Source organism: Muscardinus avellanarius (genome assembly GCF_963383645.1).
Source record: "Muscardinus avellanarius genome assembly, chromosome: 1".
Lineage (NCBI taxonomy): Eukaryota > Metazoa > Chordata > Mammalia > Rodentia > Gliridae > Muscardinus > Muscardinus avellanarius.
The window spans coordinates 182,661,105-182,677,830 of record NC_137786.1 but is presented as its reverse complement, the minus strand read 5'-3'; the positions used below and the strand labels follow the sequence as shown (position 1 = coordinate 182,677,830).

The following is a 16,726-nucleotide window of genomic DNA, read 5'->3' as shown; positions in this document are numbered from 1 at the left end:
CACCCAAAAGCAATTTTGACATGGGTGGCCCCAAGCGCACATGGAAAGGCAATTTTAATAAGACATGACAGAAATGACACAGGAAGAAAAACATGGCACTTGAATCTTCTTTGGCCCCATCCTCAGTCTGCTTTCTAGGTGTCTCCTACCCAGGTTCTTAAGCTTAGTATCCAATTAAAGACGTTACACTTTATAGAGAACTTCGTGCTTTTATTTTAGCCCCGCAACCCCTGTGTGAAGTAGAATTGACATTTTACAAAGAAGTGACAAACCTAAAGTGACTAACAGATGCCAACCGTGATATCTCTGGGCAGAAAGTATCCTCTAAGTGGAAAACCCAAATCCTTGTGGCTCTGAGGTTTTCTTTCTTTTAATTTTCATTTTTAAAGCAAGACCTGGGTCGTCAAATCAGGGACGCCGCCACCAGGACCGTTCTTCTTCTTCTTCTTCTTCTTCACTGTGAGTGATACAGTGGGGCTCAATGACCAAGTGTGGATTGCTAATGCCAATAGCTTCCAACAGCTTCTGGGCTTCTTTACCAAATTCCTTTTTGCACAATCTGAGAAAACAAAGGAACATCTCTTTTTCTGCACTCAGTCTCCCCACAGACTTCCACTTTCTCTACGAAGGATTTATTGCAGGAGAAAACAGTAAACCTGTCAAAGACTATTAAGGTGGACAGAGAATAGGAAAAGGGACTGACACACAATGGAAGATATAGGAGTTGAAGGGAAATGGAATATAACAGAGAAAAAGATAAATGGATTAACATTTAAGAAGGGTCTTCCAAGATCCTTTTTCAATGCAAGTCAGTACTAATGATAATGATGAAAACAGCTGACACATCATTATTCTAGGCCCTGTTTTAAGTACTCAGCCTAAACTGACTTAGTGATCTTCACAATAGCCCTGTAGGTAGACTTTATTATTTCACCTTTTTTGCAAATCAGAAAACCAAAACAGAGAAAAATCAAGGGAACAGCCAATACTTAGTAAAAGTGAGGTGATAATTTAATACTCAGGTAGTCTGACTCCAGAGTGATTAGCTCTTAACCTGTAGCCTCGTATTAACTCTCTCAAAATTCAGTGTTCTAAGATCCCAAGCCTTCACAGTGAAGTTAATTTCAAGGCCTGCAATAAATGAGGGGTTCCCCAAATGCTCTTTGCAGGAAATTCTCCCCAAGAAGCTACTGAAGATTTACCCTAGAACTTGTAGTTTACATTCTGGAGATTTCAGCACTTCACATAACTTTCCAATTCCTTCACATCCAAAGGTATTCTCTGTCAGGTTCATAATTTTTAGTCTTTGGTTGCTGAGAAGAGTAGAGGAGAGATCCTGACAACAGAGAGAGGTCAAACCACAGTATTCCAACCTGTAGGGAAGAAAGACAAGATAAGGATGCCTTTATCCCATGGCGGAGAGTGGGCACAGAAGAGAACTGTGAGCTTGGAGTGGAGGATAATTCCAGAAACTGAAAAAATGAACACAGATTTAGTTCAAAGACTATACTTAAAATACTCTTAGCTACTTATAGACTGACCATATCCCTTCCTGAATTATGAGTTTCAAGTTCATAATTATAGTCCAAAGAATTAACTATGCAAGCACACTTCTAAATAGGAAGCAGTTGAATCCTTGAACTAAGGATCACTAAAGATTTAGAAATATAAGTAAATTTTAAAAGTTTAGTATTGAGCATTTAAAAAGAAAGAAATATAACGAGGTCTCTAACACCGTGGTGCTTAATGCAAATAAAAATACATACACCAGAGGCTGAGACAGGAGGATTTCAGCTTCACAGCTAGCCTCAGCAAAGTAGTGAGGCTCTCAGCAACCTAGTGAAACCCTATTTCCACATTTAAAAAATGAAATAAAATTGGGTTGGGGTGTAGCTTGGAGATAGAATGCCTCTGTATTCAATCCCCAGTACCAAAAAAAAATTGCATACACTCAAAAAAGTTACATCTTTTACAAGCATATTCACAATTCTGTGGCACATTTTAAATACATTAAGTCATGCTGGGCATGGTGGCACATGCTTGTAATCTCAGCATTTGGGAGGCTGAGACAGGAGGATCCCATTTCCTAGATAGCCTTCACAGACAGCCTCAGCTACTTAGTGAGTCCCTTTGCAATTCAGTGAGACACTGTTTCAAAATGAAGACTAAAAAATAGGGCTGGGGGTGTAACTCCGAGGTCGAATGCCCCTGGGTTTCATCCCAGTACCATAAAATAAATAAATACATATATACATACATAAAGTCAGTTGCTTACAAGTGGGAAGGATAATGGATAATGGAAACAAATGAAACAACAAATCAATCACGACTCAAGGACCCTGTACAAGCCCATGATGATGTGATATAGAAACTGAGGAAGTATACCAACGCCGCTTTTTTATTTTTTAGCAGTACTTGGGATGGAACCCAGAGGCATTCTACCTCTTGAGTTACACTCCCAGCCCTTATTTTTATTCTTTACTTTGAAACAGGGTCTCACGGACTTGCAGAGGGCCTCACTGAGTAGCTGAGGTTGTCCGCAAACTGTAATCCTCCTGTCTCAGCCTCCCAAATGCTGGGATTACAAGTGTGCGCCACCATGCCCGGCTTCAAACGCCACTTTCTGCACCAAATATGTTTCCTCAAACAACTAATTTGAATTCAAATTTTACTTTTATTTACCTAGCTATTGAACAACTGAGTGCCTGTACAGGTGCTGAGCATATAAAATTTCTATCAAGATTACTTACATGAAACATATAACAAAGAAGAATCACATTATGGACAAGTATATAAATATTGCACAAAGTACACCTTAGAGAAAAAAGTTATTAATACAGTTACCAAGAATTCATCAGGAAATATAATCCCTTTCCACTGATGCTGTGTACATATACAAAATTATCAATGCCACTCTCAATATCATGTATGGGAGAGGAAAGGGAGAAGCTTAACAAGTGCTGTGTGCAGGTGCGTCCTTATCACTCAACTTCGTTATGATGTGTCATTTCAATGCACCAATAAAGGTATATTAAAAATTTTGCAGTCACAAATAGCAGTTTCACAAACAGAACTACCAAATGAAAGACACAAATATGGAATTATAATGGATATCAAACATTTTTCATGGTTTCTGGGTTCAATTCACAGTACTGGGGGAAAAAATAGGGTGGGGGTGTGTGTAACTCAGAAGTTGAATGTCCCTGGGTTCAATCCCCAGTACTGCAAAAAATAAAAATTAGATTAAATTTATTTATTTATTTTTGGTGGTAGTGGGGTTCCTAGAAACCCTTCTACCTCTGGGCTACACTCCCAGACATAATTATATGTATATATGTATATATGTGTATATGTGTATATGTATGTATATATGTGTATGTATATATGTGTATGTATATGTACATGTACATGTATATGTATATATGTCTATATAGACACACACATATATAGTATATATATATATATACACACACATTTTAATTTGGAAACAGGGTCTCTTAAGCCAGCGAGGCTGGCTTTGAACCTGAGCAATCCTCCATCTCCACCTCCCAAGTGTGGGGATTACAAGTGTGCACCACCACACCTGGCAAAAAAATTAAATTTAAATTAAGATAAATTAAATTTTACTTGGGAATACAAAGGGGAAGAGCCTTTTTTTTTTTTGCAGTACTTGAGATGGAACTCTACCTTCGAGCTACACCCCAGCCCTATTTTTCACTATTTTGAAACAGAGTCTCACTAAGTTGCAGAGGACCTCACTAAGTAGCTGAGACTGTCCACGAAACATGATCCCAAATGCTGAGATTACAAGTGTGCACCACCACGCCTGGCTGCGTCATAATTATTTTGAAGAAGATGGAAAGATTTGCTCTATTGATATCAGGGCTTATTTGGGACTGGGAAATTACAAACACACTCATGGAAAAAAATAGAAAACCAGTAGTAGATTATCCACCAGTGATAACACGACTTATAACAAAAGTGTCTCTGCCAAGCAGTGAAAATAGATCAGTACATTTTTCCAGATAAAAACAAGATTGCCTTTGCTGTTTAAAAGATAAGTATGGGATATAATGAGGGAGAGAATGACTTTTTTCAAATATTGTAAAGATGCTTTTGTCTGTCTCCGGATTCCTTGGGGCTAAATGCCTGCGTACAGGTGGTGTGTAACTGGAGATTAAATAAAGTTATAGATGCTGGGATGGTACCTGGAAGAACAGAACAGTAACAGTAACAGGGAAAGAACACCTTGGGGCCTGAGAGATGCAGAGAGTAGAAAGAACAATTAATGTTCTCGTTTTTCTCGCGGATTCGATACGGACTTGACAAAATTTTGTGATCTGTGTAAGTCAAGCAGCAGCTGCACCTCAGTCTGACCTGCCGCCTGGTTTGTTGTGCCCATCACAAACATGCTATGTAAACAGAAAGTACAAGGACAGAACACAGCAGGTCCTGAACTATTTTTCTGTGCCTGATGCCATCATTGTACAACCCTGGTGTGGACCTGAAAAATATATGTACAAGGCTGGGCGTGGTGGCACACACTTGTAATCCCCGTGCTTGGAAGGCAGAGACAGGAGGATCGCACAGGTTCGAAGCCAGCTGTGTGCGCTGGCTTAGGAGACCCTGTTTCCAAATAAAAAAAGTATAAAAAATAGGTCTGGGAGTGTAGCCTGGAAGTAGAAGGCCTTCCAGGAACCCCAGTAACACACACACACACACACACATATATATATATATATATAACAACCAGCTCAACAACATTCTACTCTGACTGATATAAATTATAAGCTTGTCTTAATGCCAGAACAGTCTTGGCCTATACTATGTATGGCCACTGAGGCAGCTATAATTACAATTGTGACTGTCCACCTAGCTTTACCATACCAGTGTGATGATGACTCAAATAAAATAAACATATCAAAAATTAGACTGTTCTGCTGGGCGTGGTGGCACACGCTTGTAATCCCCGCACTTGGGAGGCAGAGACAGGAGGATCATGCAGGTTCGAAGCCAGCCTCGCTAGCTTAAGAGAGTCTGTTTCCAAATAAAATATATATATATATAAAATAGGTCTGGGAGTGTAGCCCGGAGTAGAACCCCAGTACCATAAAAATAAATTAGATTGTTCTGTGCTCCTTCGAATTATGTATTTGTATGTGGGTAACGTAGACCACTGAATGGCCCTTTACTGGTGATTCGAGTGGCCCATCTTTTCCACCTCATTTACTGTCACTGACATCAAAGCCCATCAAGTCATCCTAAACCACATGGGTCATAATGGGTAGGGTTCTCAGTCCTTTTGAAGATTTACACAGTTGGATGAATCCAGGATACTAGGAGCATGGCTGAGATCAATATTTCAAGTTGGCTTCATCCTGTACTTAAGTCTTATTGATCATAGCCTTAATTAAATAGCGTATGAGGTTAATTGAAAAGATCTGGCCCCAGTCTCTCTTGTTTAATCAGAGTAGCTAAAGGAATAGCCTATACAGGTGAAAATTCACCAGAAGCCAAGACAGTATTATGTAGAAACAAGAGGAGGATATTGCTGGGAGACATTTTCCTAGGGATCTTTTACTTTGCTACCTGTTTTGTAGCAAATGCAAAGTTCTGACCACTCTACTTGGGCATTTCCCAGGGCTTTGTTTTCAAGAAGCAACCAGAGAAAAAGTAACATTTCTAAGACCAAGGGCAGGTTTACTTCTAGCTTGCTAAACAATGGCATGGGCAGGCATCCATCTGGGCCCTCCAGAACAGCCCTATGAGACTTTAAGACTTGCAGGCAAAGGGAAGGAAACAAACACACCAATGCCTAACGCTTACTAATAAAGTACTTTTTCTGGTAAGAGTCTGTGTTTTCTTCCAGCATTCATGAAACTTTAACAAGCCAAACTGCCAAGTTATAGGTAGGATAAAATTAAATCTCAGACCTAGGAGCTACAATAGCAGTACTGTTACGATAAATACATAAACAGTCAGTGGAGACACTGGAACAGCAGCACTTCTTAGAAGAGTGAGAAAGATTTCTCTGGAAGACTATTAAATTATTAATGGCAGAAACATTATTTTATCTGGACTTCCCACACAGAGCACAATTCCTGATCCAGAGGTTAATAATTCATGTTGTGTAGGTGAAAATGTGCTAGCCAATATCAGTTCAAAATTAAGTCTAAACAATAGAGGATTGAACGAAAGTACCCCACACACAAATGAGGGTTTATTAGATTGCAAATTTCTTGTATTTTATAAATACAGGTGATTAGTAAAGTGTTTGATTAAATAATAAAATTAATTCAAAGACCAATGGAATATCTGTAGTATAGCAGAACATGGAGGACCCAAATCAGATGGCATTTAATATATATCTGTCCAAAGCCCTAAGAGAGACACAGAGAAATGTGAAATATGGTTTCTATACCAAAGAACATGCAATAAACTGATCCTTATATTTGAAATTCATATTCTTATTTTTTCAGAAAAACATAACTTCTAGCTCCTTTTTAAAATTTCTTTCTACATGGGAAGTTTCTGGATTTTTGCTAGTCACCAAACAGATATCATTTTTCTAATGGGGAACTACCAACTCACCCAAGCCTCCGAATGTTACAGTCTGGATGTCTTAAAGTGTCGCACAATATTTTCACTCCTTCATCCTGCAAGTAATTATTCCCAAGATCAAGGCTCCACAGGTTTGGGTTGTTCAAAATGACAGAAGCCAGATCCAGACAGCAGGCACTAGTGAGGACACAGCCCATCAATCTGCAAGACATAGACAACTGAAGTGAACCCATCAGGTGGGAAGCTTAATTTCTTCCCAGGAGCACAGCTCAGGCATTTATACCCCAGTGCCCACTCTCCTCTATCTACAATCCTGGATGCATCTGGGAAAGTCTAATATTATCAGTAGAAACAGAAGAGGTTTCCTCATGAGCATAGACACCAATGGGTAAAACTGTTTTCCCCCACAAATATCTTCATACCAACATTTGGAATACATTATCATTTGGCTTATATTTACTTACATGTAATCAGCATTGTGTGTTACTTGAGGATAAAAGTGTCACCTTAATGACCATATGTTCCCTCAGCATCTAGCTCCTATGTGTTGAGTCAATTGGCATGGCTGGCTTAGAGGCAATTAAGGTAACTAAGAAAAGCACAAGTTTGTCTATGTGTGTTAAGAAAGCTAAGGAAAGAGGTGGGCTGTCTAAGAACTCCATTAGGAAAGGACCGAGAGAGCACAGGTCACTTAGAAACCAAAGCTCTCTAAGGAAAATGAAGGCTTTCGATTTATAGTAATTTCTACTAAGTAAAATTCTGTCTTCCACTTGAGTAATTATCAAGGAAATTTCAGAGGACCACATAATAGTCCATGTCATATACATTTTTCTAAAGTGCAGGTGCTTAGTGGACTGAAGAGTTCCATCACCTTAGTGTTTACAGATGTCCCAATAAATTTTGAAATTCACTTGGAAGTCTGGTTATAATGGATCAGTCCAGTCAAGACCAACATGCCTGGGTACTCCAAAGAGCTTGAGTTCATAATCCTAAAAAACAATGCTGGGGGATACACTTAATGACTCACCCAAGCTACTAGTCAGTAGAGGGAAAGTGAGCTGAGATTGCTAAGCGACTCCCTGTCCTGTGTCACTCTAGCTATAATATTTATACAGTGAAATATAAAATATCATACAGACATTAATTTGACATACTTAAATGTATTTTTTAAATGCTGTCAAGTGAGAGGAAGCTCCAAAGTAGGTTTACTAAATGATCACACTGATGTGTATATGGACTATGCACCTGTGTGTAGTCTTTCTCACAGACCAAGAGGGAACACAGAAATACAAATGGTTGCTTGTAGAGTGTGATAATAGGATATTTTTGGAAATCCTTTTTCCCAGTTTGAGGACTGACCTAATTATAAACCAGAGTTTAAATATAAAACTGAAAGGATCATAGAGCACCATTTCAGCTTTATGGATATAAAATAGATTCACTGTGGCACCACCAAGAAAATAGCAAAATGATTCCTGTTCAGCCTGATGTTTCTGGGTCCTTACCTGAGGGAAGCTAATTATAATTGCTATAGTTATGGGTTTTTTTAAAAAATCAGAATGACAGACTTTCCCATCTTGTCTTGGGCAGAATGAGAAAATCAGCTCTACAGCCATTCGTTTGAAGCTCAGTTTTCAGCCTGCCTTTGCACATCTCCCCTGCCCTCAAAAACTGTAGCTAAAACTATCTAAAAATAAGGTAGCAGGAAACCTACTCCAAGTCCTGTAGACTACAGTTTGGCTGTCGAAAGGCATCACACAGAAGCTTCGTTCCATCGTCTTGAAGCTGGTTTGATCCTAGATCCAGATGTGTCAAACTCTTATTGTGCAGAAGAGAACTTGAGAGAGATTCACAGCCAAGTGAAGCGAAATGGCAACTCCTCAGCCTAGAGGAGGGACAATGAGAGGAAAGGTGGAATCACTGTTCTCCTGCTCAGAGACTGACATCTTTGCAAAGGCTTCGATTAGACACTCTCACTGCCAGGCTGCCTCCTGTGGGACACTGTGTCTACATGAAGTTGGGTTACAACCTCGCTATTCAGGTTCTTTAGAATTTTCCTTACTATAAACCAAATGTTAACTTCTTTACGCTGCACATAAATGTAGTGATCTACTGCAGAAGTAGCTACATGGAATAGAGCAGCAAGCAAATGGAGCACCATTAGAGTAATTGTAATAAAATAAGTACTCTCTGTATATATTACAATGGCATTTCTGATCAGTAAGGAAAAGATATTATGTAATTAATGATTTTTGTACAACAAATCTGATAAAGAAAAATAAGTAGAAACCTTAAGATGAAATTAATTTTGAGTGATTTAGAATATAAATGTAAATTTGGGATAATATGTCAATGTTTAAAAACATTAAAGAGGCTGGGCGTGGTAGCGCATGCTTGTAATCCCCGCGCTTGGGAGGCGGAGACAGGAGGATCGCGCAGGTTCGAAGCCAGCCTCAGCTGGCTTAAGAGACCCTGTTTCCAAATAAAAAATATAAAAATAGGTCTGGGAGTTGGGAGTGTAGCCCGGAGGTTGAAGGGCTTCCAGGAACCCCAGTACCAAAAAAAAAAAAAAAAAAAAAAAAAAAGCCTTTAAAAATCCACTTATGTAATATTCTCATACTCTTTAATTTTTGTTTGTTTGTTTGTTTGTTTTGGTGGTACTGGGGTTCCTGGAAGCCCTTCTACCTCCGGGCTACACTCCCAGACCTATTTTATATTTTTATTTGGAAACAGGGTCTCCTAAGCCAGTGTGTGCGGCTGGCTTTGAACCTGTGCGATCCTCCTGTCTCTGCCTCCCAAGCGCAGGGATTTACAAGCGTGCGCCACCACGCCCGGCAAAAAAGGTATTTCTAATTTTGATATAAACCTCTAAAAGTCATGAGGCAGAATTTGACCTCAGAAAAACTTTGAACTTCTATATTCTGAAAATGACCATAAAGAAAGTTGTAATAAAGCAACATGCTAGGAAAATTATTTGTAATATATAAAAATTATCAGCTATGTGATATTAATAACCATAACATATAACAGATATAACTGAAAATATCCAGAAGAAAACTGAGCCAATGAAGTTACAATTCCTATAAAAGGCCCAAAACAGAACCGGGCGTGGTAGCGCTCGCTTGTAATCCCCACGCTTGAGGGGCTAAGATAGGAGGATCGCACAGGTTCAAAGCCAGTCTTAGCTACTTAGTGAGGCTCTCAGCAACTTAGTGAAACCCTGTTTCCAAATAAAATATAAAATATCCCGGAGGTAGAAAAGCCCCTGGGATCCACCCCCAGTACCACACACACACAAAAAGGCCCAAAACATTTGGAGAGATGCTCGACATCAGATTAAAAATTATATTCCAACTACCTAACACTGATTGGAAAGATTGTGCATACCTAGTGGGGCCTTGTAATGCAGGTTCCTAGACAACTGCTAGGAATACAGACAATTTAGCTGAAAGGAAATTTAACTAATCTAACCAAAAGGAAAAAATAAACGGATTCTTCAGTTTTATGTCTACAAAATTATCCAGAAAAAATGAGCAGAAATAAATCACATTGTGATCTAGTCATAAAATGATATGCTTTTATTTCTATTTAATGGTGTTTATACATATACACAATTTATATATATATGTACATATGTGTGTATATATATACCAATGTGTATATACATATGTGTGTGTATATATATATATATATATATATATTTTTTTTTTTTTTTTTTTTTTTTTTTTTTTTTTTTTGCTGCTGTTGTTGTTGTTCTAAGCCTGGACCATGAAACTGGATAGGTGGTAAACTTCAGTTCTGAATTCATCATTTTCTTGTGAGGCACTAGACAGACTTTTATTTTTCCAGACAGGCTGCATTATCTTTCTAAGCCTCACATTCCTGACCTATACAATGAGGCACCTAGAACTGAGGTGGTCAGTAACCAGTACTATTGTGCTGATTAAACAAACTTAGAGGCCGGATATGGTGGCGCAGGCTTGTAATCCCCCCCACCCCTCCACCCCCACTCTTGGGAGGCGGAGACAGGAGGATTGCAGGATCCTGGAGGTTGGAAGCCAGCCTTGCTGGCTTAAGAGACCCTGTTTCCAAACAAAATATAAAATAGGTCTGGGAGTGTAGCCTGGAGGCAGAGGGGTTCTATCCTCCAGTACCATAATAAATAAACAATATATATATATATATATATATATATATATATATATATATATATATATATATGTTTTAAATTTCTTTTAATTCTATGGGCTGGGAATGCAACATTGAGGGGCTACATCATCCAACCGAGAGAATCAGAAGGGCAAGGGAAGGGTGAAAACTAGCAGATACTTACACAAGGCTCTGCAGAGTGCACTGTGGATGTTTCAAAGCATCACATAAAAGCTTCACTCCACTATCTCTCAAATCATTGTCTGCCAAGCATAAATGGGTAAGCCTTGTATTGTTGGTGAGAGCCAAAGAAAGATCATCACAACTAGCCTCTGTGAAGCCACAGCTTTCTAAGCTGAAAGAGAAACACAGATGGGAAGGGATCTATTAATTGCCAGAGTTCATTTTTTTCTTCTTGTTCACAAGGAAATTAACTAGTACCGAGAGAGTTGATTGTCCACTGTAGAATCAACCTCAGCACATCTACTTAAATTGTGAATTCCACAGCAACTATGTACATGATAAGATGAAACAAAACAGAAGGGGAGAGAAGTCTAGAAATGAATGAAAATAAAATCAAAGAAAAGTCTCTGGAGTCATTTAAATAAAAGAGGAAAGGAATTTGTGTTTTTCATGCACAAGGTCCTGGCTTCAATCCCAGGCAGGCAGGCATGCGCGCGTACACACACACACACACACACACAAACACACACACACACACACACACACGAGAAGCAGAGAGCAGAGTGTGCTTGTTGAATTCACTGAATTTATTCAGGATTGACAATGAGTCAGTCAGTATTAAGACTATTCAAATTGTAATTCAGTTTAGCCAGGCATGACACATGCTTGTAATCCCAGCATTTGGGAGGCCGAGCCAGGAGGATTGCAGTTGTGGACAGCCTCAGCTACTTAGGGAGGCCCTTTGCAAGTCAGTGAGACCCTCTTTCAAAATAAAGAATAGAAAATAGGGCTGGGGGTGTAGCCGAGAGGTAGAATGCCCCTGGGTTCCATCCTTAGTACCGCAAAAAAGAAAAAATATATAATTAAGCTATAAACAAATTGACTCACGACAATCTTTCTAGGTAACACTCTGGATGTCCTAATGCCTCACACAGCAACTTCACTCCATCATCCAATAGCTTATTGGTCGACAGATTCAGATATGTCAGGCTCTGGTTTCTGACGAGAGCCTTAGATATATTTAGACAACAAAGTGCAGTTAGGTCACAGGATTCCAACCTGGAAAATACAAAAATCAGAAACAATCACATTCCAGAGAAGAATTACAACCAGTCACCCTACCAGAGGCTGGGAAATCCCCAGCTTGGGGGACCTTGCCCAAAAACCCCAGCTTCCTTACATAGAACAAGTTATTTACTAAAGCATAAAGGCTCTGACAGTTAAGGAGGGAAAGGAAGAAAGCTCCTATCTCCAAGTCCTACTTCCCCAGTTTCCTAGGAAAATGTATACGAGGGCATTTAAGACCACCTTTAAGTGTTAATTTTTTGTTGTTGTTGTTGTACTGGGGTTCCTGGAAGCCCTTCTACCTCTGGGCTACACTCCCAGACCTATTTTATTTTTGGAAACAGGGTCTCTTAAGCCAGCACTGCTGGCTTCGAACCTGCGAGGTCCTCCTGTCTCCACCTCCCAAGCGCGGGGATTACAAGCGTGCGCCACCACGCTCAGCAAGTGTTAATTTTTTTTAATTTGAGAGGAATCCCTCCTAACTACAACTTAGAAGATGACAGCAGAAGGATGACTAATGACTATCCCCTTGCACACACGGACTTGTGGAAGTTGAGGCGAAAGCTGCGTCTTTTCATAGGAATCACTGTATGCTTTCTGACAAACCTGAAAATTTGCAATTAGTAGAAAAGGACATAGGACCAGCACTCCAACATATTAAGTACTGGTAGAAACTTCCTCAATAAGATCCCCAAAGTTCAGGAAATTAAAACAAACTGAATGGCATTAAAGAGCTTCTGTGCAGCAAAGGAAACCATCAAGAGTCTAAAAGGAGTATACTATGTGGGAGAAGATCTTAGCCAGCTAAGCCTCTGATAGAGGACAAATATTTAGAATATACAAAGAGCTTAAAAAGTTTAACAAATACACACACACACAAAGAAAAATCAAAATGGGCAAATGAAATAATGAGACTTCTCAAAAGAAGAAATACAAATAGCCAATAAATATGAAAAATGTTCAACATTCACAATCAGGGAAATGCAAATCAAAACCACACTGAGATTCTATCTAACTTCAGTTAGAATGGCAATCAAGAATAATAACCTAGGCGTGGTGACACACGCCTTTAGTCCCTGTACTTGGGAGGCTGAGGAAGGAGGATCGCAGGTTTGAGGACCACCTCAGCAAGTGGTGAAACTCTCATCAAACTTGGAAGACCTTGTTTCTAGTAAGAAATAAAATTGATTGGGCTTTGAGTGTAACGCTAAGGTAGAACGCCTCTGGGTTCCAGCCCCGGTTTGACAGACACAGAGAGGGAGGAAGGGAGGGAGGGAGGGAGGGAGGGAGGAGGGAGAGAAAGGGGGGAGGAGAGGGAGAGAACAAACAATAATAAATGCTGGTAAGGATGTGAGTGAAATGGAACTCATATACTGTTTGTGGAACTGCAAACTACTACAGCCTCTGTGTAGTTTTCTCAGAAGATCGGGACTAGAACCATCATATGACCCAGCTATCCCACTCCTTTCCAAAGGAGCTGAAATTAGAACATTCGAGTGATACATGCATATCTATGTTTCTGGCAGCAAAATTCTCAATAGCCAAAGAACAGAACCAGCCTGGGTATCCACCAACAAATGAGTGGATCACAAAACTGTGATACATATACACAATGGAATTTTACTCAGCAATAAAAACAAAATTAATATCTTTATAGTAAAACAGATGCAATTTGAAATTATGCCGAGATTAGCCAGTCTCAACAAATAGTTGTGTTTTCTCTCATATGTGCAAGCTAGATATAAATTGAGAACAAAAGAGACCTCAGGGTAGCAAGGACTCCAATGGAGAGGGGAAGGAGGAATATAGACAAAGAGGGTAAAAGTTTAAATATGATATATATGTATATATGTCATATAATATACATTTTCATATATATGTGTATGTATATGTATGTATGTGTGTGTGTGTGTGTGTATATATATATATATATATATATATATATATATATATATTCCTATCACCCTGTTCCTCAGTATGTGTAGTTACAATGCACCAATAAAAGTATAAAAGAATTTCCAGAAAAGAAGAAAAAGGAATACAACTAAAAAACATTTTTAGAATCCAATTTAAAGAAATCCTTTGAGCAGAAAGGGGAAAAAAGTTTTTCAGCAGATTAAAAGGTACTTTCAAGCAAAAGTTAAAAATATCTTAACATCACCAACGACAAAGAACCCAGAATTTGGGGAGGTGAGTTTGGGAGTCAAGGGGCTTAAAAGTCAAGCTATTCTTAGACTCTTTTAGAACACTAAGTGCTAGGAAAAAAAAAATACAGCAAAGTGAAAGTTCTGAGAACAAAGAGGAGACCTAAGACTTACCTTAGGTGGCATACATCACATACATTTCATGAAACTATTAGTTCAGAATGGCACCAAGAATGGAATTAATCAAAACTAAGGAAACATCTATACAGACTAAAATGAAACAAAATATATCATTTGTGAATAGAAAATAGAGAACATTTGAAATTGTTTTAACTGTATATATAAATATTAAATGCTACACACTCCATTTGTTTACAAGACATTTTACTCTTTACTTTCATCCTTTCCATCTTAGAAATATGAGATTTTTGAGATTTCTTTTTTTCTGGTGCTAATGGAGTTTTAGCTCTGGGACTTCCCAACTCTTATGAATGAAATATCAGCCTCATAAAATTTTCTCTTTCTTTTGTAGCTGCAAGGAAAAGCAGAATTTTAAAGCAGAAAATATTTTACAAGAATTTTTTAAGCCAGGCATGGTGGTGTACATTTTGTACCTGGGAGGCTGAGACAGGAGGGTCACAAGTTTGCAGCCAGCGTCAGCTACTTAGTGTGGCCCTCTGGAATTTAGTGAGACCCTGTTTTAAAATAAGAAGTAAAATATAGGGGATATATCTCAGAGGCAGAATGCCTCTGGGTTTAATCTCCAGTACTGTAAAATATATATACGTGTGTGTGTGTGTGTGTGTGTGTGTGTGTGTGTGTGTGTGTAATTATTTTTTGGTGGTACTGTGGGTGGAACCCAGAGGCTTTCTACCTCCGGGCTATACTCCCAGACCTATTTTATATTTTATTTGAAAACAGGGTCTCACTAAGTTGCTGAGAGCCTCACTAAGTAGCTGAGGCTGGCTTCGAACCTGTGCGATCCTCCTGTCTCAGCCTCCCAAGCGCAGGGATTACAAGCGTGCGCCACCACGCCTGGCTATACATATATTTTTAACAAAGTCATTTTATAATACACTGTAGGCTGTAAAAATTACTGCTGTGTCTAGTGAAAAATAGTTAACACTAACTTTTGTTTGTCTATTAAGTAATGTCACTCTTATTTAAATTAGCTCCTAATTTTACAAGTATTGAAATGATGTCAAATCAGAAAATAAAATCACTGACACTATCCTTTCACATGCATAAAGCAATAAAAACAGATTCAGTGTTATGGCTTGAAAATGATTTTTCCTCTGTAAAACTTATATTGGAACTTAATCCCTACTATGAAGTTGTAAGAGTGCTACTGATTCTCTTCCTACTTCATAGTAAAAACTGATCTGCCTTGTGCTAAAGGTGTGCCTTCTGGGACATGATTAGGACAAGGTCTTCATGGCTGATGAATGCTGGTGATTGGCTAGGACAAGGTCTTCATGGCTGATGAATGCTGGTGATTGGCTACTGACCATTTGAGAAAGACACCAGAGGATGTACATACATACCTTCATTCTCTCTCTCATCCCGTGATGTCCTGCATGGCCTCCTGATTCTGCAAGCAAGGAAGGCATCACCAGATGCAGCCCCAGGACCTTATACCTCCAGAATCACAGGCCAAAATAAGCCTCTTTGTAAAAACCTTAATCTGTGGTATTATATATTAGCAACAGAAAACAAAGATGCTGCTTTGTTTTTTTCTGGAGTTTAAAGAAACTATCACATCTATATTAAAATATAACATCAGTCACCAGAAGTTATATAATATCTGAATCAAATTTTGAGGTTTCATTATTTTGCTGTATTTATAGTAATCAAAGTAGTACCCTAATCTGACAAATGTAGTTTATAAACTTTTTGTTTTTTTAATTTTTGCAACTGGGGATTGAACCCAAGTACATTCTACCTCCAAGACACACCCTTATCCTTTTTTATTTTTTATTTTTTTGAAACAGGTGCTAAGGCTGGCTTCAAATCTGTGATTACTGGGATTATAGGCATTTGCCACCATGCCCGGCTTCTAAGCTTTTTAATTGATTTTGGAACCTTGGAGTAAAATAGTCAGCAATTTACATGTATCAGAAGATTTCTAGAGAACTATCAAAAACACAAAATTACATTACCACAATTTGTTACTCATTTGTTCTTTGAACTAACTATTCAAGAGAGCAAAAACCAACATACTGTCTTATATTCCATATTATTTCATTTTTAAGTCAAGGTTTAAACCTTTAAGTGATTTTTCAAGGTTTATTAAAATTGATGAATACAAGAAAAAAATTGTAATGGAGAAGAAAGGACTGATAGTTTAGTTTTCAACTCAAGTTTCTGCCTGGTGGGCAATCTGCCAGGTGGCAAAACTTCTGATTCCAAAGTGTGTACTCTCACTTATCCAAAGTCTGTGCACATTTATAATGACATATTATGCACTTAATGAGTATAAATAATTATAATAAATAGAAAGCTTGCCCACTCCTAAAGAAACAAAAATTACTATTTCTTCACATATGTTATGTCCCTGTTGTAGTATTTTATCATTACCTAACAATCTAGCCAAGGCTATGAATATTCGGCATCTTCAGGCATGT

At 38.5% G+C, this 16,726-nt stretch overlaps 1 protein-coding gene across 1 annotated transcript in view; it reads right to left on the bottom strand.

Moving 5' to 3' along the window:
• Positions 1-408: 408 nt before the first annotated feature.
• Positions 409-16,726, bottom strand: part of NLRP14 (NLR family pyrin domain containing 14) — a gene marked incomplete at both ends in the record, with an annotated part of 28,164 nt that continues 11,846 nt past the window's right edge. The window contains 6 exons of the mRNA XM_080689994.1: positions 409-559; positions 1,203-1,373; positions 6,592-6,762; positions 8,276-8,446; positions 10,895-11,065; positions 11,782-11,952. Of these exons, the coding sequence (XP_080546120.1) occupies positions 409-559; positions 1,203-1,373; positions 6,592-6,762; positions 8,276-8,446; positions 10,895-11,065; positions 11,782-11,952 (1,006 nt within the window). The remainder of the gene's footprint in view (positions 560-1,202; positions 1,374-6,591; positions 6,763-8,275; positions 8,447-10,894; positions 11,066-11,781; positions 11,953-16,726) is intronic.